Source organism: Moschus berezovskii, chromosome 16 (assembly GCF_049115385.1).
Source record: "Moschus berezovskii isolate FMDL1 chromosome 16, NW_MosBer_1.0, whole genome shotgun sequence".
NCBI classification, from domain to species: Eukaryota; Metazoa; Chordata; class Mammalia; order Artiodactyla; family Moschidae; genus Moschus; species Moschus berezovskii.
Genome location: NC_142475.1, coordinates 53,254,827 through 53,280,416, shown reverse-complemented (window position 1 = coordinate 53,280,416; position 25,590 = coordinate 53,254,827). Strand labels below are relative to the sequence as shown.

General features: G+C 65.1%; 2 protein-coding genes across 3 annotated transcripts in view; one reads left to right on the top strand and one right to left on the bottom strand.

Annotated features, from left to right (window-relative positions):
- Window positions 1-16,027, top strand: part of LOC129560171 (protein tyrosine phosphatase type IVA 3) — a 32,699-nt gene extending 16,672 nt beyond the window's left edge. The window contains exons 1-6 of one of the 2 annotated variants that reach the window (XM_088844822.1): window positions 5,216-5,373; window positions 7,829-8,783; window positions 11,716-11,808; window positions 12,923-13,053; window positions 13,598-13,672; window positions 15,376-16,027. In XM_088844822.1, coding sequence (XP_088700948.1) covers window positions 8,679-8,783; window positions 11,716-11,808; window positions 12,923-13,053; window positions 13,598-13,672; window positions 15,376-15,493 — 522 coding nt within the window. In that variant the 5' untranslated portion in view covers window positions 5,216-5,373; window positions 7,829-8,678 and the 3' untranslated portion in view covers window positions 15,494-16,027. Of the gene's footprint in view, window positions 1-5,215; window positions 5,374-7,828; window positions 8,784-11,715; window positions 11,809-12,922; window positions 13,054-13,597; window positions 13,673-15,375 lie in introns of those variants that run through there. The other variant, XM_088844823.1, reaches the window with a different exon arrangement.
- A 2,314-nt stretch (window positions 16,028-18,341) lies between these two features.
- Window positions 18,342-25,590, bottom strand: part of LOC148775254 (maestro heat-like repeat family member 5) — a 58,793-nt gene continuing 51,544 nt past the window's right edge. The window contains exons 23-31 of the mRNA XM_088844821.1: window positions 23,242-23,379; window positions 22,667-22,781; window positions 21,830-21,973; window positions 20,709-20,885; window positions 19,946-20,101; window positions 19,259-19,381; window positions 19,059-19,161; window positions 18,672-18,746; window positions 18,342-18,439 (exon numbers count right to left, since the gene is read on the bottom strand). Coding sequence (XP_088700947.1) covers window positions 18,342-18,439; window positions 18,672-18,746; window positions 19,059-19,161; window positions 19,259-19,381; window positions 19,946-20,101; window positions 20,709-20,885; window positions 21,830-21,973; window positions 22,667-22,781; window positions 23,242-23,379 — 1,129 coding nt within the window. The remainder of the gene's footprint in view (window positions 18,440-18,671; window positions 18,747-19,058; window positions 19,162-19,258; window positions 19,382-19,945; window positions 20,102-20,708; window positions 20,886-21,829; window positions 21,974-22,666; window positions 22,782-23,241; window positions 23,380-25,590) is intronic.

Here is a 25,590-nt window from a genome sequence, read left to right as displayed (position 1 = left end):
CTCACAGTGACCAGTTGGGCCTCGTCCAGCCCCCGTGTACCAAACGGATCAGGGAGGTGGAACCCCCAGCCCAGAAGTGAGGACCTCCTGGCCTTTGACTCCAGCTATCTTCGGGCTTCCTCAGAAAGCAGGTTCTCTACAATCGTTGATGTTTATTGTTAACGAGTGGCAGCTTAGACTGTCAGCCATTGTTATCTTGGGTTTTAATAACCCCCTGAGGGGTTGGTGCTAATTGTGTTGAGCCGGAGAGCTGCTGGGCTCTGAGTTGAGGACCTGGAGCTGGGAGGCTGGCGCTGCTGCTTGCTGCTGGGCTGCTGTTGCGGCTGCACTGAAGGCCTTGTCTGTGTTAGCACGCCCCCGGGCCCGGGCTCCAAACCGTGAGGTTTCTGTGACTCACTGGGGCGAAGAGAAGGATCCCAGGTCTCAGACAGCCCTGCTCTGCGTCTCCGTCTGGCCTCCGTGTGGAACGGGGCACTCAGTCTTCCGCCTCAGGTTGGGGGTGCGTAGGGTGAGGGCGATGGTGGTGGTGGAAAGGTCCTGGACTGGCAAGCAGTGCTAGACAGGGTGCGCTGTTCTCGCGGGGTTCAAGGGGGTCTGATGTGTCCCTTCTCGGGGACCTGTGCCATGCGTGTGTGTCCTGACTCTCTGCCCAAAGGCCACGTCCTCTGAGAAGCCTCGTGTTTACCCCCTTACCCCCCACCAGGGTCCTTTCTGTCTAACAGTCCATTGCCTGGTTGTGTGTCCTGCCACCGACCCCCACTCCACCTGGGGTCGTGGAGGTTTGCTCACTCTTGACCCCCAGTGTCCACCCCCGGAGGCGAGGAGGCAGTTGCAGGGGGGTGGTGCTCCCCTGGTGGAAGCCAGGGGAGGGGCGGCTGGGCCGTTGGCCGGTGTGGTCCAGGTGAGACCTGGTAGCCCAGTGACAGGTGGCACTGTGAAAATGCCACATTCTATCCCTGCAGGTGGCAGCCTGGGAAACTGAGGCACTGGGGGAGTGAGGTCTCTTTGCGGTGACCCCAGGGTCAGTAATGCCACCTGTATGGGGTTGGGGGGCACTCCCAGCCCCTCTGGGCAGCCACAGTATTATCCAGCCCCACCTGTGAGGGGCAGTCTAGGAGGTGGCTTCTCAGGGTGGGGGTTGGGGTGCAGAGGGGTGGCCAGATGCCCCATCAGGGCGGGGGTGGGGCAGGAGAGGGCAGGGCAGGCTTTTTGCATCTACTGGTGACTTCTTCCCTTGTGTCCCTAAGCTCAGCCTGGCACTCGGCAGTGGAGCAAGATGCTCAGTGAACACTTGTGAATTGGATGGATGAATGAATGAACGGATGCTGGCTCCCCTGTCCCCCTTGGAGGAATCCTGAGGTCCGGGGTGGGAGCAGGGGAGGCTGCAGGTAGGACCCAGGGGCCAGACTGGGCTCAGAGCCAGGGCTGAGGCCTCGGGTCGGGGGAGGGGTCCTGGTCAGTGACAGGTGAACAGTGGGGCTTCGAGCAGAGGCCGCAGCCCCAGGGGTGCACTCCCTCCTTGTGCAGGACGCCGGGATGAGCTGCGGCCAGCGTGTCACTGTGTGATGGCACAGGCAGCCTGCCTGGGCAGCTGGAGCCACCCCTCCCACGTGCCGCTGACCCTGCATGTGCCCCCAGCTGTGAGCCCCCAGCAGGAGGAGCTGGCCAGGATGTGGGAGAGGGGGCTGGCTCCGGTGGGGGCCCTCGCCGTGGGGGCAGAGGTGACACCTGGAGGGCTCCTGGTCGTGCTTCCCCTGCTGCCCTGTTCCCTCGTCGGAGCTGCTGTCTGGTGGCCACAGAGGCCCCGTTTTCCAGCCATCAGTGCCCACGGGCCCTCCTCCTGGCCGGGCAGGGCTTGTCATACCTTTTTCCGATGAGGAGCTGGGACCCCCAAGGGCAGGTGGTCCCAGACAGCATCAGGCTCAACCCCAGACCCCGTGGGCAGGTCGGCCCTCTGTCCGTCCTCTGCCCTCTCCTCTCGTGCTGGGCCCTTCAGGGGAGGCTCCAGGCCCTGCACGGTGAGGCCAGGCCAGCTGAGGCCAAGGTGGGGAGGGCCAGGGCCCCAGGAGCCCGGCTGTGGGGAAGGCCAAACCCCTCTCCTGGGTGCCTGTCCAATGGTGCCATTGAGACCAGGGAGGCTTCGGGTGGGCCTGGTGGATTCGGGGTCGCCACAGGGTTCAGAAGACCCGAGGTGCCTGGTCTGGCTCACCTGGCTGCCTGCTCTGTGCCCACCACAGGTGGCGGCCAGGCTGGGGCCCCGCAGCCTCGCCCACAGCCACCAACCTGCTCCTGAGTCCGCAGTGGCGCTGTGGCCCACCCGGGCCATGCTGGGGGCTGATGGCATGTGGGTGCCAGCCACTTGAGTTGGCAAGAGTGTACCACGCCCATGAGGCATCGTTAAACCCGGTGTGGTGAGGGTGACCCCGTGCAGCGTCTGGGGGCAGTGTGTTTGCAGCCCTCTTCTCATCCCCAGATCCTGGCAGAGAACAGGCGCCTTCCCCGGGTGGAAACTCAAGCCTGCTCCTAACAGCTCTGCTTCCAGGTCAGAGCCTGGGCGTCTCTTGACTGGCTTGGAGCTGGCACCACTGGAAAGTGGCTTCCCTTCCTGGCGGTGTCACCACTTACAGAAGAGGTCTCAAGCTCCAGAGAGAGCAAGTGACAGCCCCAGGTTGCACAGGGAGTCAGGGCAGCTGGTCGAGCCCTGATGATGAGCTTCCAGTTGTGACCTGCATGCCTGTTGCCCTCCCTGGCCAACTCTTCCAGGAAGCCTTCCCTGACCACCCTATCCTCCAATTCTGCCCTCCACAGCGCCTGCTGTGCTGGCTTAGTCTGCTCTGCAGGGTGCCTCCTGCTGGGCCCCATCCAGGAGGCCCCAGAGTAGGTGGACACATAACTCGGGGAGCTGCCCAGGGTGGAAGGTGCCGCCAAAGAGCAGCGAGCCCCCCATCACCAGAGGTGTGCAAGCTGGTGATGAGACGGTGTGGGTGACCTCTGAGGTTCCTCTGGACTTCAGGGGCTGCGATCCCGTGATGGTTTCTGGATGTTGCCCAGATCTGGAGCTCTGCCCAGGACGTTGGGTCATTTGTTCCTTCCACAATAAGTGGGGGGCCTCCTGGTGCCAGGCTCTGTGCAGAGGAGGCGGGTGGAGTTGAGCCCCTCCTTCAGGACACACGTTCCCCGGGGGTGGGGAAACTGCTCTGAAGGGCCTGTGGCTGCAGGGAGGGCAGGCGGCCGAACTTGGTCAGTGAGGGGGCCAGATCCTCGGTGCTGTGGGCGCAAGAGCAGGGGGCTCTGGGTAGACTCCCCCGGGGGGGGGGGGCGTGGGCTCGGCCTGTTGGGTCCCCTCCCTGCCCTCAAGCAGCATGTGGACTTGGGCTTGTCTGGGAGGATTCCAGGAACGGCTCCTGCCCTGATAAAAATAGACTTCTCCGAAGGGCTTGGGATGGTGCCAGGCCAGCAGGTGGCCCCCAGGCCTGGCCAGAGTGGGTGCCCCCAGTGGAGGGGGGGACAGGGGTGCTGGTTTGCGGGCTCAGCAGCCCGGTGGGCTCTGGGTCCTGGGTGCAGGTCCACAAAGCTGATGGGACCTCTCAGCTTGTATGGATGGGGATGCAGCGTGACGTGGAGGGAGAGCAGCTTGCCCAGGGGTCCTCTCTCCAGAGGGTCAGGGTCTCCGGGTCAGCAGAACTCAGCTGGACTTTGGTTCTTCTGCTTGTCGGCTGTGTGTCTCGGGTTAAGTCCCTCGACCCCTCTGAGCTGCTATTTTATTAATACAGTGTGTCCGATGGGCTTTTCTCATGGCATGCAGCGTCCAGCACGGTGTCTGAGGGGACAGACTCTCAGGAAGCCGTCAAGATGGGAGACTGGTGGGGCCCTAAGTGCCCAGAGCTGGCCTTTAGAAAGAGGCTGCTGGAAGCTGGGGCCTAAGAGCACTGGAATGGGTGTCCTGGGCCGAGCCCACCTTGGTTCTGGGTGGAGGAGCCCTTGCCCCGGGGCTCCTGAGCTGGTGGGCAGGGACCTGGCTTGGCTGGGGCGGGGCTCCGGCCGGCCTTTCTGCCCTGCACACGGCCGTCCTCTCCTTGCCTCTGCCTGCTCGCCTGGCAGGGGTCGGGGAGCGCGGGTCCCCGGGCCTGGCTGACACTCTGGGTATGTGTGTGGGGAGAGCCTGGGACCCGGCCCTGCTCTGGGCTGGGCCCCTGGCCAGTTCCTCCCACCCCGCCCCTGCGGCGCTGACCGATGATTGCAGGGGCCAGGCTGGCTGGCTGGGAGCTGGGCTCAGAGCCGGGTTCCCAGCGAGGCAGGGCCCCTGAGGACCCTGTGTGCTGGGGGCTCTACCCACCCTGCTCCACCCCGTTCCATGGGCCCCCGGGCTGGCCGGGGCAGGTACACGGTTGCCTGCGGTGCCTGGCTGCGCGCTCTCGGGGCTCACAGTCTGCGGAGCGCGCGTGTTCCTGAGCTGGTGCTTCCAGGAGGTGAAGCCAGCACCCTGCTCGGGCTTCAGGCCTGGGCCCAGGGGAGGGTTTCCCACCACAGAGAGCCTCCTGGGGAGGGGGCCTCTGCACTGAGCACTGGAGAAAGAGCGGGAGGTGGAGACCCTCCCTGGGTGAAGGCTGCCTCCTTGAGTGCCCCCCCGCCTCAGTTTCCCTACCTGCATACTGGGGGGTTGGGGGGGAGGGAGTGATAGCAGCACCCCCAGGGGTATGTCGAGGGTTCAGTGAGGGACAGCAGTGTCTGGCACACAGTAGGTGCTCAGGAAGTAGAGAGGTCCTGGGGTTTGAGGCTGGAGAGCTGGGCTGGGCTCTGAGCAGGGCCAGACCAGGTGTCGGTCACCGTCCTTCATCCTGTGGGCACCAGCTTCTGGAGCCCACCTGGGCCACGAGGCACCCTCCTTTCCATTCCCAAAAGGAAGCTCGCCCTCTGGACCTGAACTGAGGTCCCCGCCAGGGCCCCGGCTCCAGCTGAGCTCCTCCGGACCTGGGGCAGCGCCCGCTCCCTGCTGGGGCAGCCGCTGGAGGGTTCAGGGCACGGCGGGAGGAAGGCGGGGTGCGCGGGCGGCGCCCCCGCCCTTGCGTTTCCCCTTCCTCCGCCGGCGCTGCTTCCTCTCCCGGCCTGGCCCGCTTTGTTTGCCCCAGCGTGCGGGCTGGCCTGTGGTTATATTTAGGCGGCAGGTGTCGGAGTCACTACCAGCCGGGTCGCCCGCTGGTCACGGCCACGCCGCCCACGTGATGCCCGGGCGCTAGAAATAGCCCCCCCGCAGCCCGGCCGCCGAGCGTCCGCGGGGAGGCCGGCGCGCCCCGCGCACTGAGCCTTGGCCGCCGCGCCCCGGCCCTGCCCGGCCCGCGCGAACGGAGGCGGCGGCAGGACGCTTGCCAGCCGGTGAGCCGGGGCCGCGAGGGCGGGGTGTGCCGGGAGGACCCCAGCCCCGCCCCGGGAAGGAGCCGCACCCTCCGCACGAGCCCCTCCCGCACCCGCCCTGCGTGCGCTGCGGGACAGGCGCTCGCCGCCGCCCCACCCGCGCCCTCCCGGCCCGGTCCTGCGCACTCCCACGCTCCCCCTCCTTAGCTCTCCTGGGACCCCCAGGAACCCTGGCCCTGCAGCCTTCCCCCATGTCGGACAGGGTCCCGGGTCCACGGAGGCTGGCACTCTGGAAGCCCTCTGGAGTCAAACTCCAGCTCCTCAGTCAGCTGTGCCACCGGGACTTGAGGCTGGGAACTCCCACGGGGAGCTCTTCCCGGGCCTAGCCTGCTCAGGGCCCTGGAAGTTCCCCCAGCCCGCCCTGGCCTGTTTACTCATCTGCGGACAGGGGCCAGGCCGGGGCCTCTCCTAATGGGTCTGGAAAGGAGGACTGTCCGGGACATAGCAGAGAGCTCAGAGTCTGTGTGCAGGGCAGCTGGGGCCCCAGGACTGCAGTGTGGGGCCGGTGGTGGGAAGGCCAGAGGGAGGGGCCTGGGGCTTCCAGGAGGGCATCTGTGTCCGGGGGTGGAGGTGAGGGTGGACGTAAGGGGTACTAGCTGGTGGACTTGGGTCAGCCCTGCCTGGGGGCCTGCTCGGTGACCTCAAGGTGGGGGTGGTGTGGTTAGGAAGGGGGGCTCTGCCCTGGGGCGGGGGCACAGCCTGGTTGAGCCTGGTGGGACAGCCTGGGGGCAGCAAGGGGGGTTTCACAGTTTCCTTCTCACCTGGGGGTGGGGGCCCTAGACGTTGAGGAGACAAGTGGGGTGTCTGGCAAGACCCCAGCTCAGCTGGGCAGTGATCTTAATCCAGCCTCAGCCCAGATCCTGACCCCATTCCAGCTGGGGCCCTGACCCCTGCCCCCAGCCAGCCTGACCCTGGGCCCCTGCCTGCAGGTGAGAGGTTTCACATGGGCAGGACTGTGGGGGGGCTCTCCAGGGACGCTGTCAGGAGAGCCAGGCCGTCTGCCCTTGCCCACGGGGTCTCCCCAGGTGTCCAGCAGGTGGGGAGGTGGTGGGTCGGGCCCTCGGGAGAGGCCTGTCGTCCTGTGGCTTCCCTGGGCCCCTTTCCTCCCTTCTGTAAACATGCATGCACGGGGACCTCCCGCAGCCCCAGGAGGGCAGGTTTTCACGTGCTGTTCAGGGCGCCTGGTGGCTGGCTCTTTCCTTGCCCACACTCCAAGCAGAAGCCCACTCTGGGATGGTGCGCGGTCCCTTCTCCCTGCCTTTGACCCCCTCCCTGGGGACCCCCGCGTAACCTTCCTGAACCGGGCAAGGGGCAGAGCGTAAGCCTGGAGCAGCCGTGGAGTCGCCCGCCGTCCACACCCCGCGGTGTCCGGGTCCCAGCTGCAGGCCTGGTCCGCACCCAGGCTGAGGCTCCAGGGGCCCAGCTGGCCTGGTTGGCAGCTGGGGAAAGGGGTGCTGGGCGGGGCAGAGGTAAGAGGTGTTGGGTGGGTGGATGGAGGACCTGCCCGGTAAGCAGGTGTGGGTTCTGACAGCGGGGCCAGGCTAAGCCCAGTGGCTGGAGGAGTCTGCTGACCACTGGGTAGTGCCGGAGGGGCCTTGGGGGCATCTTCTCTGGCCCCTCAGTTTGCAGATGGGGAAACCGAGGCTAGTGACGTGCTAAAGGTCTCCCAGCCTGTCCGTGGGGATGGGAGTGGGGCTCATTGCTCCTGTTGGGGCCCCTGGCACTGGCCTTTTGGGGCCTAGAGAGGGAGAGGCAGGCCTGCAGGTGCTTGACGGCCACCTCTGGGGCCCGGCAATGTCCCTGTTTGCGGCCCTGTCATGGTGGGACCCCCGTCCCGGCCACCTGTGTTGTCACCACCTTGGCAAGGGCCTGGCGGCCGGCCCCGGCCTGTGGGCTCCTGTGGGCTGTCCCTGCTTCTTTGAGCTCCTGGAGGGCAGTGGCTTGTTTGCTTCCATTGTGTGGCCAGCCCTGTGGGCGAGTGGTGGACAGCGGCCCAGGGCAGAGGCTGAGCAGAGCCTCTGGTTTCCACGGGGAGCTGCTGGGAGACGTGTAAGGTGGCTTGTGTCTGTGTGTGGGGATGCTGCCACGCTGCCCCCATCCCCTACTGTGCTCTGTCACCTTGGCTTCCATGCCGGAGCCCCTTCCCCCGAGGACCAGGGCTGCTCCAGAGTGATCTGGGCTTAGAGACGCCCCAGAGGCCAGAATTCCGCAGAGTAGGGGACTGACTGGCTGGTGGTGGGGGCGGGGCGTCATGGAGGGGCCTGGGCTTCGGGGGGTGGCTCTGTCACCATAAATGCCTTGAAATCATGTGTTGCGGTTCAGCACACTCATGGTTTCCCTGAGAGGGAAACCGAGGCCCAGTGAGAGAGGGGTACGGGCCAGGACCCCTTTTCATTGCCTTCTCCCCCCTCCCCAGACGCTGCCTGCCGCTGACCAGCCTGGGATTTATGGAGAAGCCCTTGCGGGGGCAGCCCTGAGTATTGCCGCGTCCAGCATCCTCACTGCACCCGCTGCTGAGGCCCCCGCGCCTCCGGCCTCACCATTGCCCTCGCCCGCCCATGGCCCCCGCCGCCTGGCCCAGGGCTGGCTCTGCGGCCTGAGTCCCACGCCCCGCTCCAGGTCTCTCTGTACCCCAATGGGGTAACGTGACGGAGGCCCCGCGTTACTGCCACCCGCTGTCGGCCTCCGGCTGCTGCCTGCCACCCCCACCCCATGGCAGCCCCATTGGTTCAGTTTCAAGTTTGTTCTTCCTTTAATCCTTGGGGGTCTGGGGCCTTGGAGCAGAGGTGGCCCTCTAGCCGTCCACCGATGCTGAGGGGGTGTCCCCGGCGACAGGCGCAGTGCCGGCCACGGCTTCGGCAGCCGGATTCACTTTGGGCTTTTTAGAGTTTTCTTTGCTGAGTTTTTTTGGTGGTTGTTATTTTTGCTTTTGCCCCCTTGTAATTCTCCAGCCCTGAGAGGCAGGAGCTTGGACTCGGCCTGTTTTACTTCTGGGGTGGGGGGGGGGCCTCTTTTGTTCTTTTTGTTTTGTAAAGGGTTGGGTTTTGTTTTTTTATCATCCACCCGTGATCCGGGCAGTATCCTCCCCCCCACCCAAGTATTTGCACAATATTTGTGCGGGGTCTGGGGGCAGGTTTTTGTTTGTTTGTTTTTTAAAAGCATTTTCTCTGTCTCAGACAAGCACAGGCATCTCGTGCTCCTTGGGTTCTGGGGGTGGTGGGCCCTTCTTGCGTTCACATCCCCAGCCCCATCTGCGGGCAGCAGCCATGGCACGGATGAACCGGCCGGCCCCCGTGGAGGTCAGCTACAAGAACATGCGCTTCCTCATCACGCACAACCCCACCAACGCCACCCTCAGCAGCTTCATCGAGGTGAGCATCCGGCACGCCTGATGGCGAGGCTGGGAGCCTCCAAGTGAGAGGAGAGCTTGGGATGACAGGGCCCCCGGGAGAGGCACACGAAGAGTGTGTGGGGGGCTGGGGTGTGAGGGCTGCGGGGGGTCAGCAGGGTGGGCACTGGGACCCATGCCGCGTGAGCAGAGACAGGTGCAGAGGTACTGTCTCGCCTCCTCAGGACATCCCTGTGGCTGGTGCAGTCCCGAGCCCTTTGCTGGCCATCTGGCCTCTGTACAGAGGCTGAGCAGGAGGAGAAGGGGGTGGTGGTCCCCGCAGGAGAGGACCGGCTGCTTAAACAGCCTGGAGAAAGCAGGACGGGGACAGGGCGTGAAGACCAGCTCCACAGCCAGCCCAGGCCATGGGAAGCCCATGGGCTCCAGGGGCTCCTTGGAACTGGGCTGGGAGCTCCTGGCACAGGTATCTGTGTGAGGAAGGGCTGGGCAGCAGTCTAAGCCGGCCGTGGGAGAGAGTGACCACTGTACCCCGAGAGCCAGCAGGTGAGCTGTCTGCTGCTCGTCGCCCCAGCTGCTAAGTTACTTCAATCGTGTCCGACTCTGTGTGACCCCATAGACGGAAGCCCACCAGGCTCCCCCGTCCCTGGGATTCTCCAGGCAAGAACACTGGAGTGGGTTGCCATTTCCTTCTCCAATGTGTGAAAGTGAAAAGTGAAAGTGAAGTCGTGTCCGACCCCTAGCGACCCCACGGACTGCAGCCTACCAGGCTCCTCCATCCATGGGATTTTCCAGGCAAGAGTACTGGAGTGGCTTGCCATTGCCTTCTCCACGTGGCCCCGGCAGATAGGACCAAATGTCTGCAGAGCCTGCCGTTCTCTGCAGGGCTCCCGAAGAAGCCTGAACTCCGCAGCAATCCTTGCTGTTTGCAGAGCCTGTGGCTGTGTGCTGGGCCTTTTGTGACCTCAGACCTCCAGCCGTTCTCTCAGCAACAAGAGATAAGCCCCTCTGAGTGCTCTTCATGGCTGAACAGGAGCCCGGGCACAGAAGGACGTCAGCAACTGTGCAGATGCTAGACTAGGGAGGGAGGCAGTGGGCACCCTGCCATCGGGAGACCTGGGCTCTGGACACTGAGCTGCGGACCCTGTGGAGGAGGGCTGTCCCCCTGCAGGGCCCATGATGGGGGTCAGGCCTCAGACCGGGACCGGGGTCAGGGCTAAGTGTGGGACCAGGGTCAGGGCTCAGAGTGTGAGCAGGGTCAGGGCTCAGTGTGAGTAGGGTCAGGGCTCAGAGTGTGAGCAGGGCCAGGAGTCAGAGTGTGACCAGGGTCAGGGCTCAGTGTGACCAGGGTCAGGGCTTAGAGTGTGAGCAGGTTCAGGGCTCAGAGTGTGAGCAGAGTCAGGGTTCAGAGTGGGACCGGGGTCAGGGCTCAGAGTGTGAGCAGGGCCAGGAGTCAGAGTGTGAGCAGGGTCAGGGCTCAGAGTGTGAGCAGGGTCAGGGCTCAGAGTGTGACCAGGGTCAGGGCTCAGTGTGTGACCAGTGTCAGGAGTCAGAGTGTGAGCAAGGTCAGGGCTCAGTTTGTGAGCAGGGTCAGGAGTCAGAGTGTGACCAGGGTCAGGAGTCAGCGTGTAACCAGGATCAGGGCTCAGAATGTGACCTGGGTCAGGGCTCAGAGTGTGACCTAGGTCAGAGCTTAGAGTAGGACCAGGGTCAGGGCTCAGTGTGACCACGGTCAGGAGTCAGAGTGTGACCAGGGTCAGGGCTCAGTGTGTGACCAGGGTCAGTGCAGGACCAGGGTCAGGGCTCAGTGTGGGACCAGGCTCAGGGCTCAGAGTGGGACCAGGATCAGAGCTCAGAGTGGGACCAGGATCAGAGCTCAGAGTAGGACCAGGCTCAGGGCTCAGAGTGGGACCAGGATCAGAGCTCAGAGCGGGACCAGGCTCAGGGCTCAGAGTAGGACCAGGGTCAGGGCTCAGAGCGGGACCAGGCTCAGGGCTCAGAGCGGGACCAGGATCAGAGCTCAGAGTAGGACCAGGGTCAGGGCTCAGAGCGGGACCAGGCTCAGGGCTCAGAGCGGGACTGGGGTCAGCACTCAGTCTGTCATGAGGTCTGGGCCCAGCCTGGTCTGGGTGGCAGCACCCTGGGCTGCAGGCCCAGAGGAATCTGTGATGCCCCTTTGGCCTCAGAGTTCTGCTCCGGCCCTGCTCCCCGCACTCTCAGAATAGCTCTGTGCTCTCCTCACTGTGTCCAGTGTCCCCGTCGCATGGTGAGCAAGGTCCAGCAGCTGGTTCCTCGCTGCTCCTAAAATAGCTGCCGGGAGCGGGTGGGGGTGGGTGCACGTGGACCCCATGAAGTGGAGCGCCCCCACCCCAGCGTATAAATATCCCTGCGCTGGCTGTGGACTGACTTGACTTTTCCCCGGGTAGCTTGGGGCTTCCCCGCTGGTGTGTGGGGCCTGGCTCCCTCCTGGGCGCCCTCTGGGCCCAGGTGCTGACCCTCCCCGCCCCGAGGTGACCCGCCCCTGAGACCCTGAAGGCCCCCGTGCGGGGCCTGGCTCTGCCCCTGGGTGGACCTGTCCCTGCAGTCCGGGCTGGGAGGGCTGCTCAACACGGGGGCTCACGTGTGGGCTCTGGTGTCCTCACCCTGCCTGGGGACCCGGGATCTCGGTCTGGAAGTTGCTGGTGTGCTCTGGGGTCCTGGGCATCCGAGAGGAGGGAGGTCATGCTGGAAGTTGGGCTCCCAGCTGTGTTGCCTCAGTGGTGATGCGGGTGGGTGGGTTCCCCTGCCTGCTGCGGGGCGAGCTCAGGGACACTTGCTCCAGAAGCATCAGGAAGAGCTGTCCCACCCCCGCAGGTCCCTGAGCCCGAAAGTCCGTGCGTGAGCCGCTGGCGATTCACGCTGGGCCCCAGCCTTACTGTCCCCCGCCCAGCCCCGCCTCCCTCCTCCCTCCCTGCCAGGACCTGAAGAAGTACGGGGCCACCACCGTGGTGCGCGTGTGTGAGGTGACCTACGACAAGGCCCCGCTGGAGAAGGACGGCATCACGGTTGTGGTGAGGGCCGCGTGCGGCGGGGTGGGGGTGGCCGGCTCGGGCGGGGAGGCAGGCACGTGTGGCCTTGCTGCGCGCCGCCGCCCCCGCCGTGTGTGCGCGCAGGCTGCGTCTGGGGCCTTGGCGCCGGGCAGCGGGTGCCTCCCGGGGGCGGGCTGGGTGCACCTGGCGGGTCCCTGGGGAGGCTCTCCTGAGGCCGTGGGGAGGGACCCTTGGGGCGGTTTCCTTGGTCCCCGGTGCTGGGGACTGGCATCCAGGCAGCAGGCCCCGTGGGATGGGCCACGTGGTTCCTGCCCTGTGGGGAGGCCCCCGAGCCAGGTGACAGTGACGAAGCTGGTGAGAGGGGCCGGAGCCTTTAGGGGGACAGGCCTGTCCCTTCCCCGCTGAGTGACCCGGGGTCCTCCCGTCTAGAGTGGGGGTGCCTGAAGGGCGCCAGACGAACGCTGTAAAGTAGCCCGGAGCACAGGGCTCAGCGGCTTTCCCATGCCTCCCGGGTGGGAAGGGGTTTGGGTTACACATGCGGTTGCCAGGCAGACCTGTGTCCTCTGGGGGCCCTCCAGGGGTGCTGAATCTGGAGCTTGGGAACAGGATCAGATGCCCAGGTGCCTGGCCTCTGTGGACACGTGGATGCACCCCTGGTGCCAAGTGGTGCTGATTCTGGGGTGGCCCCGCTGCCCCTGTGAATGTGCTCCATGGGAAGTGCACTGACTCCAGCCTCAGGGCCCGGCCTGCTGTGTGCCGCTGTGCTGGGGGCTGGGGACACAGAAAGGCCTATGTCAGCCACGTTCATGGACCAGACCCCTTGGGTCTGTGGGCCCAGAACAGCTCAGGCTGGGTGAGTCCAGAACCATGGCATGGACTGATGAGAGGGGAGTAGGGCTCCCGGGGCTGCTCCCCCAAAAAGAGCAGGGTGTTCTGGGAAGACTTCCTGGAGGAGACGATGGGGAGGAGCCCTGTAGGGGGGTGCTCTCTGGGGCCTGTGCCCCGACTGTCACCCATACAGGGGGCTCCCGGTATCCTCCTTGCTTATCAGAGTGCCCCTGGGTAGGCTGGCCTGGGCCCCAGCTCTCACCCCACCTTCAAGTTGGGGGTCCTCACGGGCTGCTGCCTTCTGCAGGACTGGCCGTTTGATGACGGGGCACCCCCGCCCGGCAAAGTGGTGGAGGACTGGCTGAGCCTGCTGAAGAACAAGTTCTGTGATGACCCTGGCAGCTGTGTAGCTGTGCACTGCGTGGCCGGCCTGGGGCGGTGAGCCAGTGGGGCAGGGTGGCTGGCTTGAACTTGGGGACCTCTTGGCCTGGTTTGCCCTTGGGCGTGGGTGCTGAGCCCACGTCACGTGACTTCCTTCTGGGGGGGCGGGGCGGAAGTCCTTCCCAAAGTCTGATCCTGCTCCCCGCGGCTGTGGCTGGGACTTCGTGAGGGAAGGAGCTGACAGCCCTGCCCCTCCCCAGACACAAAGACCCCACACTCACCAGCTAGTCATGGGAATCGTGAATGTGGTTCATAACCGAGAATCAAGCTCATGATCATCCACGGCCAGACCTGAGCCCAGCACTTTGCTCTCCCTCCTTCAACCCTCCCACCTACACGTTTATACACGAGCAGCCTGAGGCATAGAGAGGTGGCCCCGCCCACCTGAGGTCACACCGCAGGCGCAGGAGGAGCCTGTGCCCTCCCTGGGGGCGGGAAGGCCACTGGGGAAGCCTGGGCTGCCCCCAGGCCCCGAGGGTGAAGGCGTTGGGGAGGGGGTAGGTGCCCAGGCCTGGGTGACCTGGCCCTGCCATCCGCCCAGGGCTCCAGTCCTCGTGGCGCTGGCCCTCATCGAGAGCGGGATGAAATACGAGGACGCCATCCAGTTCATCCGACAGTGAGTGGCTGGTGGGGAAGGGCGCTGGGGGTGCTCGGGGGTCTGGGTGCAGGGGGTCCTTATCCTTCCCTCCCTACCCTGCAGGGGCCCAGGGCCCTGCCAGGAGGCGCTCCTGAGCCCTGGCCCCGGGCCGTCCTCTGAGGCCTTCCCCGGTTCAGTGCAGCCTCCTGCTGTGGAACCAGCGTACCACTCAGGCTGCCTCGCCCTGACAGAGGACAGGTCCCTGTGTGTGGTCTGCTCCCCAGACTGGGAGGAGAGGGTGAGGAGAGGCTCCACGGAGGGCCTGGCTGGTCCCCTCTTGGGCCCATGGCTCCTTCAGCCTGGGGTGCATCAGTGCACACAGGCCCTGCGGTGCTGAGGAACAGGCTGGCCCACACCCATCGCTGACACAGGGAGCTGGGGCAGACACCTCTTTAAGCCTCCAGCACTCCTGACGCGGGGTGTCACTCTCCTCAGCTCTTGGGAGAGGAAGAACCCCCAGAAGCCATCCAACCCAGCCCAGCAGTGAAAGGAGCCCCCCAGTGCCACCTGCCCCAGCTACCCCAACCCCCTGGGACAGCTGCCACCCCAGGATCTTTGAGGACTGCCCTTGTGAAGCCCTGGCCCCTGGGCCCTCTGCGCCCCATTCTAGGCCCCCACGGAGGTCTCCCAGCCTCCTCTCCTTGCGGGCAGGGACTCCTGTCTGCCGCTGCCCCCGGGAAATGTGCCCCGGCGGAACAGGGTCCTGGGGTGGCAGCAGGGACAGTGGGGTGGGCGGGTGGGCACAGAGGACCTGAGCCTGCCCCTAGCCCACCCACTGTGTGTGTGTGTGTGTGAGACACGCACACAGTCCGTGCCTGGGTGTCTTCTTGTGCTGCTCCCCCGACGACAGTTTCCAGGGCACAGCCATCTCTTTCTCCCAGAGGCAGGCTTGTTTATCAGTCAGGCAGGCAGCCCTGCCTGTGCCTGCAGGAGCTCTGGCCTCCTTGGGACCCTGGCACGTGTGCACACACACCGGGCACACGGCTTCTCTCCATGAGCCTGTGTACAGCTCTGTGCCTTGGCACAGATCTGAGGCGGCCCCAGGGTAAGGGCCAGGCCTTCACCGTCACCTCTGCCCCCATGCACCTCGCTGAGCCCGCGGTTCCCTAGTTCCAGGTCCGAGGCCTGTGGCTGGGGGCTGGGCCCAACCTGGTGACTCAGAACAGTGCAGGCTTGCTCCTCCCTGCCCATGCGTCATTGACCAGAGCCAGTCCACAGCCATGTCCGAGGTCACGGGTGGTGGGGACAGATGACCTCTGGAAGCGCCTGGTGGGCAGTGCTAGGTACCCCCACACCCAGGCACCTGAGGGCCACCTCCTGCCTCCTCTCCTCTCCCTCCCAGCCAGCCAGCATGCCAGGCTCCATGCCTGTGGGCTCTGCTTTTGGGGGGTGGTACCCAGATAAACACAGGGGCCTTGGAAAGTGGGGACCTTGGGGTTGGGGAGATGAGGTGGTCAGCCTGGAGGAGTGATAGCCAGGTGACCTGAAGGTCAGCAGCGGTGGCTGCAGTGACTGATTCTGGCAGTAGGAACAGCCTGGGCAAAGGCCCAGAGGTGGGAGGGCTCTGTGGGTCACGGGGACCCACTCCAGCCCCTCGCGCCTCTGGGGCCTGCAGCTCTGGGGCAGGGCGGGTGGCCGAGCCTGGGTCCTGCCTGACCCCCAGCTCGGTCCCATCTGCCCAGGAAGCGGCGCGGAGCCATCAACAGCAAACAGCTGACCTACCTGGAAAAATACCGGCCGAAGCAGAGACTGCGGTTCAAGGACCCCCACGCGCACAAGAGCAAGTGCTGCACCATGTAGCTCGGGGACCTGGGTGCCCGGCCGCGGGCTCAGCAGGGCTCCCGCCACGGGCCGCGCTCTGCCGCTGCCCTCAGCTCCCCGGGCACACCCGCCACCAGCCGTGCAGCCCGCCCCCCACCCCTCACGGGTGTTTTCTGTCTGCCCCTCCCTCCGTCCACGCCAGCAGGTGTGTGCGCGCGCGCGCGTGCGTGCCCACGTGTGCGTGCGCGCGCACAGCTGTCTGGACCATCCTTCCTTTTGTCTCTGCCCGCGTGTCTGTCTCTCTGTGCCCTCAGCCCTCACTGTCTCTCTGAGGCTTAATCCTCTCCAATCCCCCTGCCCTGTGTCCCTGGCTGTCCTGCTAATGCCCTGCCCACACCGCCTCCGGGCAGCTCTCCTTCCTGGCCTGTTTGGGGGCTGCTGTATTTTTTAACCACTGGGCCCAGCCCCTGGTCTGCGGCCCCTCACCCTGACCTGTTCTTGGCACCTTAAATTATTGGGTCTGGGGCAGTCAGGTGTTCTGGACACTTGAAGGCAATAAAACCAGACCCTGTGGCTGCGTGTGCCTGGAAAACGGGGTGTGGGCGGCCTTGGGGGGCTGGCGGGACCCAGGGATGCTGCGGGACGCAGCCCCTCCTGCCAGCTGTGCTCGGCTGCCCTCTGGTGTCCACGCTGGGTCCCTGCACTCCCTGGCTCAGGGTGGGGCCGTCCCAGATTGAATAGAGTAGGGGCTGAGGCCCAGTGGGCTCTGCCCAGTTGCACTGTTGCTGTGTTGGGGGCCGGGTCACTGGCATGGCCCCCGTGCGGGACGGGATGGGTCACTTGGTAATTCTTCTGGGCCATGTGTCAGGTGGGGTGGCTGCCCCGTGTGCCCCCCACTAAGTGTCCTCACATCAGTCTTGGAAGCCCAGAGAACGGAGGGGGTGATGGTGCCCACTGGGCTTGGGGTGGGGGGACACGCCAACTCCTCACCCTGGGGCGGGGAGGGGAGGCTGAAGGGGTGGAGGGTGACCCCGGGGCTCCTGGGGTGAAAGGTCAGAGTGTGTTGGGGACTGGGCCTGCTAGAAGGCATGGATGTTGCCCTGCTCCGTAAGCAGCTCTCTGCTCTCGCAGAGCCGGGGCCGGCCCTCCCCGGGTCAGGTTGGCCGTGCCTCCCCCAGGTGGGATGGTGGCCCACCCACTAGGACTCAGGCCCTTTCTCCCGCCCCTGGCCTGCTGTGGCCGGCCTGGTAGTCAACTGTTGCTGCTGGTTAGTGGGGCAGCTCCTTTGTGCCTGGGTCTAGAGCCCTCCACCCTGCTGGTGAGGCCTGTGCTCCCTCAACTTCAGGCTTCACCTGTCTTGGTTCCCCCAGGGGCTTATCCAGTCACCATCAGCTGCAGAAGCCTCTGGGGTCCAGGCCTACCCAGCTCCAGGCTTTTACTAAGACCAGACTTCCCAGGGGCTGGATGAACTGGGGTGAGGCAGGGGGATGTGTAAGAGGCCCCCCCTGGGCTCGGGGACCCTCTTCCTAGCCAGGGGTTGTAGCAGAAGTAGGATGGGGGCACCCACAGGGCCGTGGGCAAAGTGGAGAGCTGTGAATAGCCAAACCCACCCAAAGCCCCTCCTAAAGTGGCGCCATTCAGAGACTCGCAGATGGGTGGGTGGGGCCCAGCTCTGCCCAGGGTCTTTCACTCCTCTCCCCGCTCATATTGAATGACACCAGTGAGTTTGCAGTTGCTGTATTTTTTTCAACCCACCATCCAAGTTGTGGGGCCTTGTGGGTGCAACCCCAGGTCTACCCCGAGGGGCTCACAGTCTATGGAGAGTGGTGGGAGAGCCTGACGAGGCGTGGGGGGCCTTGTTTGGCAGGCCCTCGAGGGCTGGGTCACGTGGAGGTCCCAAGGCAGGGGATGTGGGGCGAGTTCTCCGGATAGAAGCTCTGCCTGGGCCGAGTGGGGAGGGCCTGGGAGGGCACGTGGGGGGAATGGCAGGGGGTAAGCTGGACCTCCTGCTGGACAGCGGCCACCTGGGGGAGGCCCTAGGGAGGACTCCGGCAGGGAGGCTCTCTCAGGCGAGGGAAGAGCCCACCTGCCCATTGCACAAGTGGAAAAACCAAGGCTGGGAGGGGAAGGACCCGCCGAAGCTCAGGTGGGTCTTCAGGGGCTCCCTCGGAGTCCGGGGACCTCTTCTGGACTCAACCTTCCACGGGGTCTCGATGGGACAGCTGAGGCTCAGAGTGTTGAGACCCTCGCCTCAGTCATTCAGGGTGGGCCAAGCCCACCTGGAAGATCTGACTGAGCCAGGCTGGTTCTGCTGCCAACCCCAGCTGCCAGCCCTGACAGGGCTCAGGAGGCTAGAGACGGGGTGGAGGGTGACTTCGAGTCCCCTGGGCAGAGGGATACCAGCCAAGGGACCTCTTCCCCACCATCAGCCTCCCAGTGACTACGGAGCTCTAAGCCGGAGACAGACGGAAGCCTGCGGGGGTGCCATGGTGAGCGACTCCACTCAGCCATGAGCCCCAAGGGCCATGGAGGCCTTGGGAGTGCCCGCTCAGCACCCAGGACATCAGCGGGCCGTGGCTTGGCTCTGGTCACCGGGAAGCCACCTGGTGGCCACAAGTGGGAGTCCCTGCCCAGACTACACAGTTTGTCTCTGGGGGACACACCGTCCGCGCCCAACCCCTGGCCTGCCAGTGTCTCCGGGGGGCCCATGGGATGGTGGGCAGGGAGCGCAGAGGTGTGACGCTTCTTTGTTGAATCTAGATCTTTCTTTCAAATGGAAAAATGTCATGCAGCCAAGCTCTGTGCGGACACGGCAGGGCTGCGCGGTGCGGTGGGCACGGGGGAGGGGGTAGGGGGTAGGGGGGCGGTGGGGGACGACAGCTGGAGGTCACCGCGGTCTGGCTGCCAGCTTCTGCAGGAAGGAAGCCTGCCTGCTGGCGAAGTCTCGGATGCTGGGTTCGGGGTTCTTTTTGAGATCCTCAAAAGCTCCAGGAAAGGAGGGACGAATCAGAGGTACCCTCCACGCCCTGTCTGCCCACAGCCCTGGTGGAGGAGCGTCCTCCTTCCCACGTGGGGTGGGGCAGTTGGGCACCCAGACCCTGCCTCCTTGGCCTTCCGGGCGTGGGCGCTCCCCTTCCCCACCCTGCCTGCTGTGTTTGGGGGCCCATGCTCCCTGCTGACACGGATGGGGGTGGATGGAGCAAGAGTGTTCCCTTACTGCGGAACAGCAGCTCTGTGTCCACGTCACTGACCATCTGGGACATGGCCTGGGGGTGGCGGCAGATGGTATAACCTGCGTGACAGACGAGCATGCCGGCCAGTGGGAGGGGGCTCCCGAACCTCTCCCCCTTCCCACTCTCCCTCTCCCCCTCCCTGGCCTAGGGAAGGAGTTCTGTGTGAGGGACCGCTGGAAAGACACGGCCAGAACACAGAAGGGCCCGGCCCAAAGAACTGAACCCCTGAGACGCCCTCACTCGCCCCTCTCCTCGCGTGTCAGCGGAACCCATGTTCCAGCCGCAGTGGAGACATGGGCGAGGGTGAGGCTCAGGGTGCTCAGGCAGGGCAGGCCTGGGGGTCCCTAAGCCCGGCCCCCAGCCCCGCTCACCTATGAAGAGCGCCGCCCAGGTCTTGATGTGGTGGTGGCGGCTGTGGAGGTAGCTGAGGGCCTGCGCCAAGTGGATGCCGAACTCCTCCTGGCTGTGGCTCATCTGGGGAGCACGTCTCTGTCACTCTCTGGGGCCAGAGCCAGCCGGCCCGGGAACCCGGCGGCCAGCCGCCCACCCCCTCCCCGCTGCGGGCCCTCACCAGGCAGCTCCAGAGGAAGTGGCGGGTGTTAAGGCCCTTCTCCCAGGCCAGCGTGCAGAAGACGGTGTGCTGCAGCCGCCACTGGAGCAGCACGGAGCAGCGGTAGAAGGCGAACTTGGCCTGCTGCGGGGACGGCAGGGAGGGCCGGGCTTGGGCGGCGGCTCCGAGGAAGCTGCAGCGGGCGCGGCCCTCCTGGGCTCCCTGGCTCCTTCCCGCTGCCTTCAGGCTGCGCTCTGAGCCCACCCGCCTCCCTGGCCAGCACCACGGCCCCGCTGGACCGAAGGTAGCGTTCAGTCCCCATCCGCTTGGAAACTGGCTGCTTGTTTATCCCCGCAGCGGCCGGGAGCTGCAGGAAGGCTGGGCATTTCTTAATGGCCTGGTGCAGGGCACCGGCTGGCACACATAGGGCTCAGCCCATATTTCAAGTTCAATGAACCACCTGCGCCCGAGGACATGCCCGGCGCTTGAGACACAGCAGTGGGCAGGACGGACGGTGTCCTGAGCACAGACACACGGCCACATGTGAGCACGTGTGTGAGTGCGCATGTGAGCACACGGGGAGGAGCAGGAAGACCAGCGAGGGGGCCAGACCCTCCGGCCCAGGGCGTGTCCCAGGCTCTCAGGCAGGCCCTGCCCGCCGTGGGTCCCCAGCCCTGCCAAGGCGAGGGCCCGGCGCCGGGCACTGACCGTGGCGACGGCGGGGCAGCGGTCCTCCAGGTGCAGGAGCAGGGGCACCATGGTCTGGAGCACTTGGGTTCGCAGGCCGCCCAGCCGCTGGCCCGTCACCGACGCCACCAGGTCCCCGAACAGTGCTATGGCTGCTGCCCGGACCCCGTCCCGCTCCTGCAAGGCAGAGGCTCAGAGCCCAGCGGACCCACCTTGGGACCCTTCACTCCGGCGGGACGTGGGGCCCAGTCCCTCAGCAGGACCCCTTCATCAGGACTACAGGCTCCGGGGACAGACCTCAGCCTCCCCCCTCAGACATCTCTCGGGGCAGGGCTGCGCCTGCCCCCTCAGACATCTCTCGGGGCAGGGCTGTGCTTCCCACCTCTGCCGGCTCCTGGGGAGGGTCACAGGCCGTCCTCAGGGACCTACACTCATTCCTCTCTCATGCCTATGGTCGCATCCTGACAACCCACGTGTCACGGATGCTGACTTGGGAGGGCGGGCTTATCCCTCTGACTTGCCCTGAAGGAGAATCTGTCATCCACAGGGGCTGATGAGTCAGGAGGGTGAGGACGTGGGGCTGAGATGAAGGTGTGGCGTTCAGCTGAAGGTGCAGGGCGAGTGCCAGCGGCAGGCCCACCTGTGCCATGCACGCCACACCCGGGGAGTTGCCCTGCCCCTCCGCCTCCCTGCCCCAGTGGGATAGCGGCTTTCGAGGAAGGGAGCGTGGGGAGGCACCGCAGGGGCGCGAGATGGGGTGCCCGCCCCTCCCGGGCGCACTCACGTCATCGAAGAAGGAGCGGGCATTGGTGGCGATGCTGAGGCCCTGGGCCTTCGTGCTGTGTGCGCCCAGGCGGTGCAGCACGTCCGACACGGTGCCCATGAGGCACTCCAGCACCGGCCCGCTGTTCTGGAAGAAGCCCTTGAGGAAGGGCGGCAGCTGTCTGCGGAGCAGGCTTGCCTGCGGGGGGGCGGGGGGTGGTGGGCCACGCGTGCCGGGGCTGGCTCCCTCTGCGACCCCTTCCCAGACCCCCATCCAGGCCTGGGCACCCGCACTGTACCCACCCTGCTCCATCTCACCCTGGCTCTGCCGTCCGGGGAGATGTGCTCCTAGCCCTGGTCTGTCCCCCGGGAGTTGTGGACAGACGGGACAGGCTTCCCCTCTCTGAGATCCTGGGGTCCTCCTGGGGTTAGGGGAGCACTAACCCATGTCAATGGCCTCCAGGTCCTTCCTGTCGGACCCCTTTCTGGCCAGAGGGCTCCCCTCCAAGTCCTGGAGACCAACTTTCCCTTCCTATGCCCTACCCTGCCTTTGCCCCCATTCCTGGCTTCCCCAGGGGTCAGAGGGGTCTTGGAGGCCAGACGACAAATTTGGTTGAGTGGGCACCGCTGAAGTCACTGGCATCTCACGTGCAGGGAGGTGGGTGCACCAGTGGTGACCCCAGACCTTCTAACTGGCAATGACCATTTCCCAGTCTGACATTACTTTAGAAAGGAAAAGCTAAGTTCATTTTCCGCCAGTTCTTTCTGCTCCTCTCGGGTGCAGTGTGAACTCTCTGGATGAGCTGTCAGGAAGTGACATGCCAGCAAATGAACAGTTCCTACTGTCACACACCTGATCAGGGACTCCTCGTGCAAGCTAGGCTGGTTTTGCACCTTTCAAACAAGTTTTCGGCAACTTCATTGGGTTCCTAAACTCTGTTTGGTTCTACAATATTAGATTTATTTTCAGCCTGTGAGTCACTTAACAGCAACAAACACTCTCTGAGCATCACCTGGGTGCTGGGACGGAGGTCCGACCGTGGACTGGACCAGCAGAGCAGATTTCTAACGGGAACGACACAAAGGTCCCGTGTGCCCAGCTGCTCTGCAGGGCGTCTGTCACCGCTCCCCGCACCCACTTACCTTTTTCGGGTGGAAAAGAATGTTCCCTAGGCCCTGTAGGCTCAGCACGCGGATCTCGGGGCTGGGGTCCCTGAGGCTTCGCACCAGCACGGACAGGGTGACCTCTTTGGGGAGTACCTCCAGCAGGATGGGGCTGTAGAGGAACTGGACGCCCGGGCAGGCGGGTCAGGCCTGGCAGCCTCTCGTAGGGGGTCTGCGTCTGTGGCAGCCAGGCTCTAGGACCAGGGCTGGGGCTCGGGGAGCGTGGCTGACCTGCCCCTCTCTGGGTATCTTGGTTAATGAGTGTTTGAAACCCAATGCCAAGCTGCTTCAATCCTTCAGTGCATAGCTAGGGAAATGGGCCCAGAGGGGGAAAGGGCCTTGCTGAGGTCACACAGCAAAGCTGGGACCAACATACTCAATACAGCCTGACTCATGGGGTACCTGGAGACTCAGCCCCATGGAGGAAGAGCCAGATGTCACTACAGGGGTGGCGTGTGGAGTCGCACCAGGCTGTGTCCATTACGGAAAAGACAAAGGCCCCCGCCCTGTCCGGCCACGGCCCAGCTCTCAGCCCCAGGGCCTGGTACACCCAGTGCCTGTCTGGTTCCAGCCATTTCCCTTTCAGCTTCACTGTTCCAGGGGCGGGACCCCAAGACATCAGGGCTGGGGGAGTAGAAAGACAGTCCCCCAGGATGCAGGTGGAGAGGGGCCTAAACCAGGAGCCCCTGACCGTGGGCCCCGAGGAGCTGGGAGTGGGAAGGTGGGGTGTGCGGAATCTGTTGGTCAAGGGAGGTCCTGGTGGGTTCAGCTGGAGACGGGGTGCAGGCTGTCCCTGAGGGGCCCCCAGGCCCCCACCTCCGTGAAGATGATGATGGCCGCCTTCCTCTCCCACTCCTCCGGGCTCTGTAGGTTGGGCAGCAGATGGAAGGTCAGCGCCTTCATCTGCCCGCAGTGGTTCTGCACCATGGCCCTGGGCACAGGGGGAAGGGCGGGCCGGGCTCGTGGGCACAGCCCATGTCCACCCTCCCGCCACCACCCAACCTGGGGGCCCGGCGGCCAGAAGTGCTGCTGAGCGGACTGGGCACGCCTCTGTCTGACCTTTTCCTGCTCCCTCTGCACCCACTGGCCACCCATTGGCTGCCAGGCATGGGCCAAGCGTGGGGTGGACAGGGGAGCGGACCTGCTCCGGTCCCCTAGGAGCCCATGGCCAAGGCGGGGGCCAGGTGTTGGGCAAGAGGTCTGCATTCTAGGCCCCCAGGGTGTGCCAGTGAGCCCGCGTCATCCATGCCCCTGTGCCCTGTGTGTACACGCGTGAGTCCTTGGGGCTGTGCTCACGGCAGGTCCTGGGGGCCTCTGCAGTCTGTAGCCCAGCCTCCTGGGCAGGGATGACCCAGGACGGGCCCCTTTCCCTGGCCCCGCCCCTCCCCTACCTGGCGAGGAGGCCCACGCCCTGTGGGTAGGTGTGGATGGTGGCAAAGAGGTCCCAGGCGCCCTGCAGCTCCATGTGGGCGAAGTCCCGCCAGTGCCTGGTGGTGAACAGCAGGCTCTTCAGTGCCTTCAGCGTCGTGCTGCGGGGGAGCAGAGGGGTCACTAGGCAGCCTCGGCCTCGGGGAGAGTGCCCACCTGCCCTGGGTGGAAAGGTGCCTCCTGGCTTCCGTCTCTGCTCCGGGCCTGGCAGCACCAAGCCTCTCTGGGACAGCTCGCTCCTGCCCTCCTTCAGCAGAAATGTTGGGGTGTAGAATGGGCAGGGGCTGTCCTGGGAGGGGGGTGGTTCCAGGGGGAAGCTCCAGATAGGCTAGGCGCGTGGCCAGTGGGAGATGCCTGCAGCTGGCTTTTCAGGGCTGAGGCTGAGAGGACAGGGCTGGAGAGAGAAGTAGAGATATCGGGGGACCCGTGGTTCCCCAAGTTGCAGGGTGGAGGGGGTCTGACTGAGCCTTGACAGACTGTGGTATTTGAATGTGGGGCTGAGAATGCAGGGGGAGTGGACGGGGTGGGAGGGCAGCTGGGGGTGTGGGATTACGGGAGCCCAGAGAGTGCCGGGACCCTGAAGATGCGGGAAACTGGCTTCTGCTGGCGGCGTGTTTGCATGGGCTCAAGACAGTGCGCCGGACTGCAGCAGGGTGGGACCGCATGCAGGTCAGGGACTGTGCTGCCCGGGGCCCTGTCCTGCTCACACAGCCCTGCCAGGGCCCGCAGAAGCAGAGTCCAGCCAGGCTCCGGGCTCCATGCCTGCACAGTGCTCTCGAGCCACAGGCCCAGGGCTGCCCCAGGCCCCACAGGGTCAAGGGCCCCGGAATAGCTCTGTGGTCTGTCTCCCTGCCCAGCCACCCTGCACCTGGTGGCTTCCCATGGACCTGTGAGCGGCCCCTGGAGTGAGGCTGTCAGCTCTGACCAGGCGCCACTCTGATCAGATTTGCAAAACCCGACGTGAAGGGATGAAATGCCACTCCGTGAGTCCCCGGTGGCGCCAGCACAAATGTCAGCGGGCCTGTTCTCTCGCCTCAAGCCGTGCCACCAAGAAGAGGCTGCATTTTCTGGGTCACTGGTCTCAGCCGGAGTGACGACGGCTTTGGGAGAACGGGGCTCTGGGCACGGTGGTATTTTGTCTGCTCTGTGAGGACTCTTGGAATCTTCTGGTCCCACGGCACCGTGGGGTCACTGTGTCCCCACAGCTGTACCAGGGCATCCGGCTGGTGGGGCGTCCTTGGGGCTCCCTTGCTGATTCTTGGGGTGAATGTCCTCCCTCGTGGGGCCCTAAAGACCATGACCCCCAGCCCAGGACCCCTGGCCTTGCACCAGGAGCTGTGTCACCTGAAACCCACGCAGCCCCATGACCGACAGAGAGCAGAGCCCCTGGGGTCCAAGGCCAGCCGTGCAGGACTCCCCTCTGTTCCTCCTTCAGCCCCAGGGGGGCCGGGGGCAGAGGGCCCTGAAGATGAGGTGGGGCTGGAGGGCAGGGTGCGGAGGTGGGGAGCCCGCGGGGTCCGCCTGGAGCTGGGGCTTCCTGTGCGTCAGCGCCCTGGGATGCATCCCCAGGCCGGTGAGGGACTGGGGCGGGAACTTTCTTCTCCACCTGGAGCCCCCCAGCCGGACGCGAGCCTCCGGAGGCAGTGTGGGTCTCCTCATGCTTCTACGTCTCTCCAGTGCCGACCAGGTCCTGTCACTCCCTCGATGTGGAGCCCCCGTGGCTCCCCCCGCTTCAGGGTCCCCTCCTTCCTGTCCCTTCTGCTTTGGGGTCCCCCTGCCTGGAAGGCTGTGTGCTCTTCCTTCCCCACACGGTGACCTCTAACCGTCTTTCAGGTCTGTGCTCAGAGTCGGTCCTCAGGGACCCACATGCAGGGGCACCCCCGTGTCTTCCCCGCGAGGCTCTGCCTCTCCTCAGGGCCCTCTCCAGGCAAGGTCACCGGGCCGTCCCCGGACCCTGTCTGCATTTCCACGGGGTTGAGCTCCCGAGCGCATGGGTGCCTGTCCGCTGACAGCACGGTCAGGGGCAGGGCACGCACCGTCTGTATCCATTAGTACGAGTGGGGCCCCCACTACACTTAGCAAGTATCGACCGAATGATCCACGGTCTGTTAATCCTTTCCTCTTTTCGACCTCAGAGCGGGAGGGCAGCCAAGGCTGAGGGCAGGGAAGGAGGCCGGTCCGAGCAGGACTGTGGGGACTCCAGGCTGGGGCACAGCACCTCCCCATCCATCCCTCCCTGCTCAGGGATCCCGGCTCACTCCCTGTGACGTCACAACTCACCGTGAGTCTGAGGAATCAGGGGGCCCCCGGGG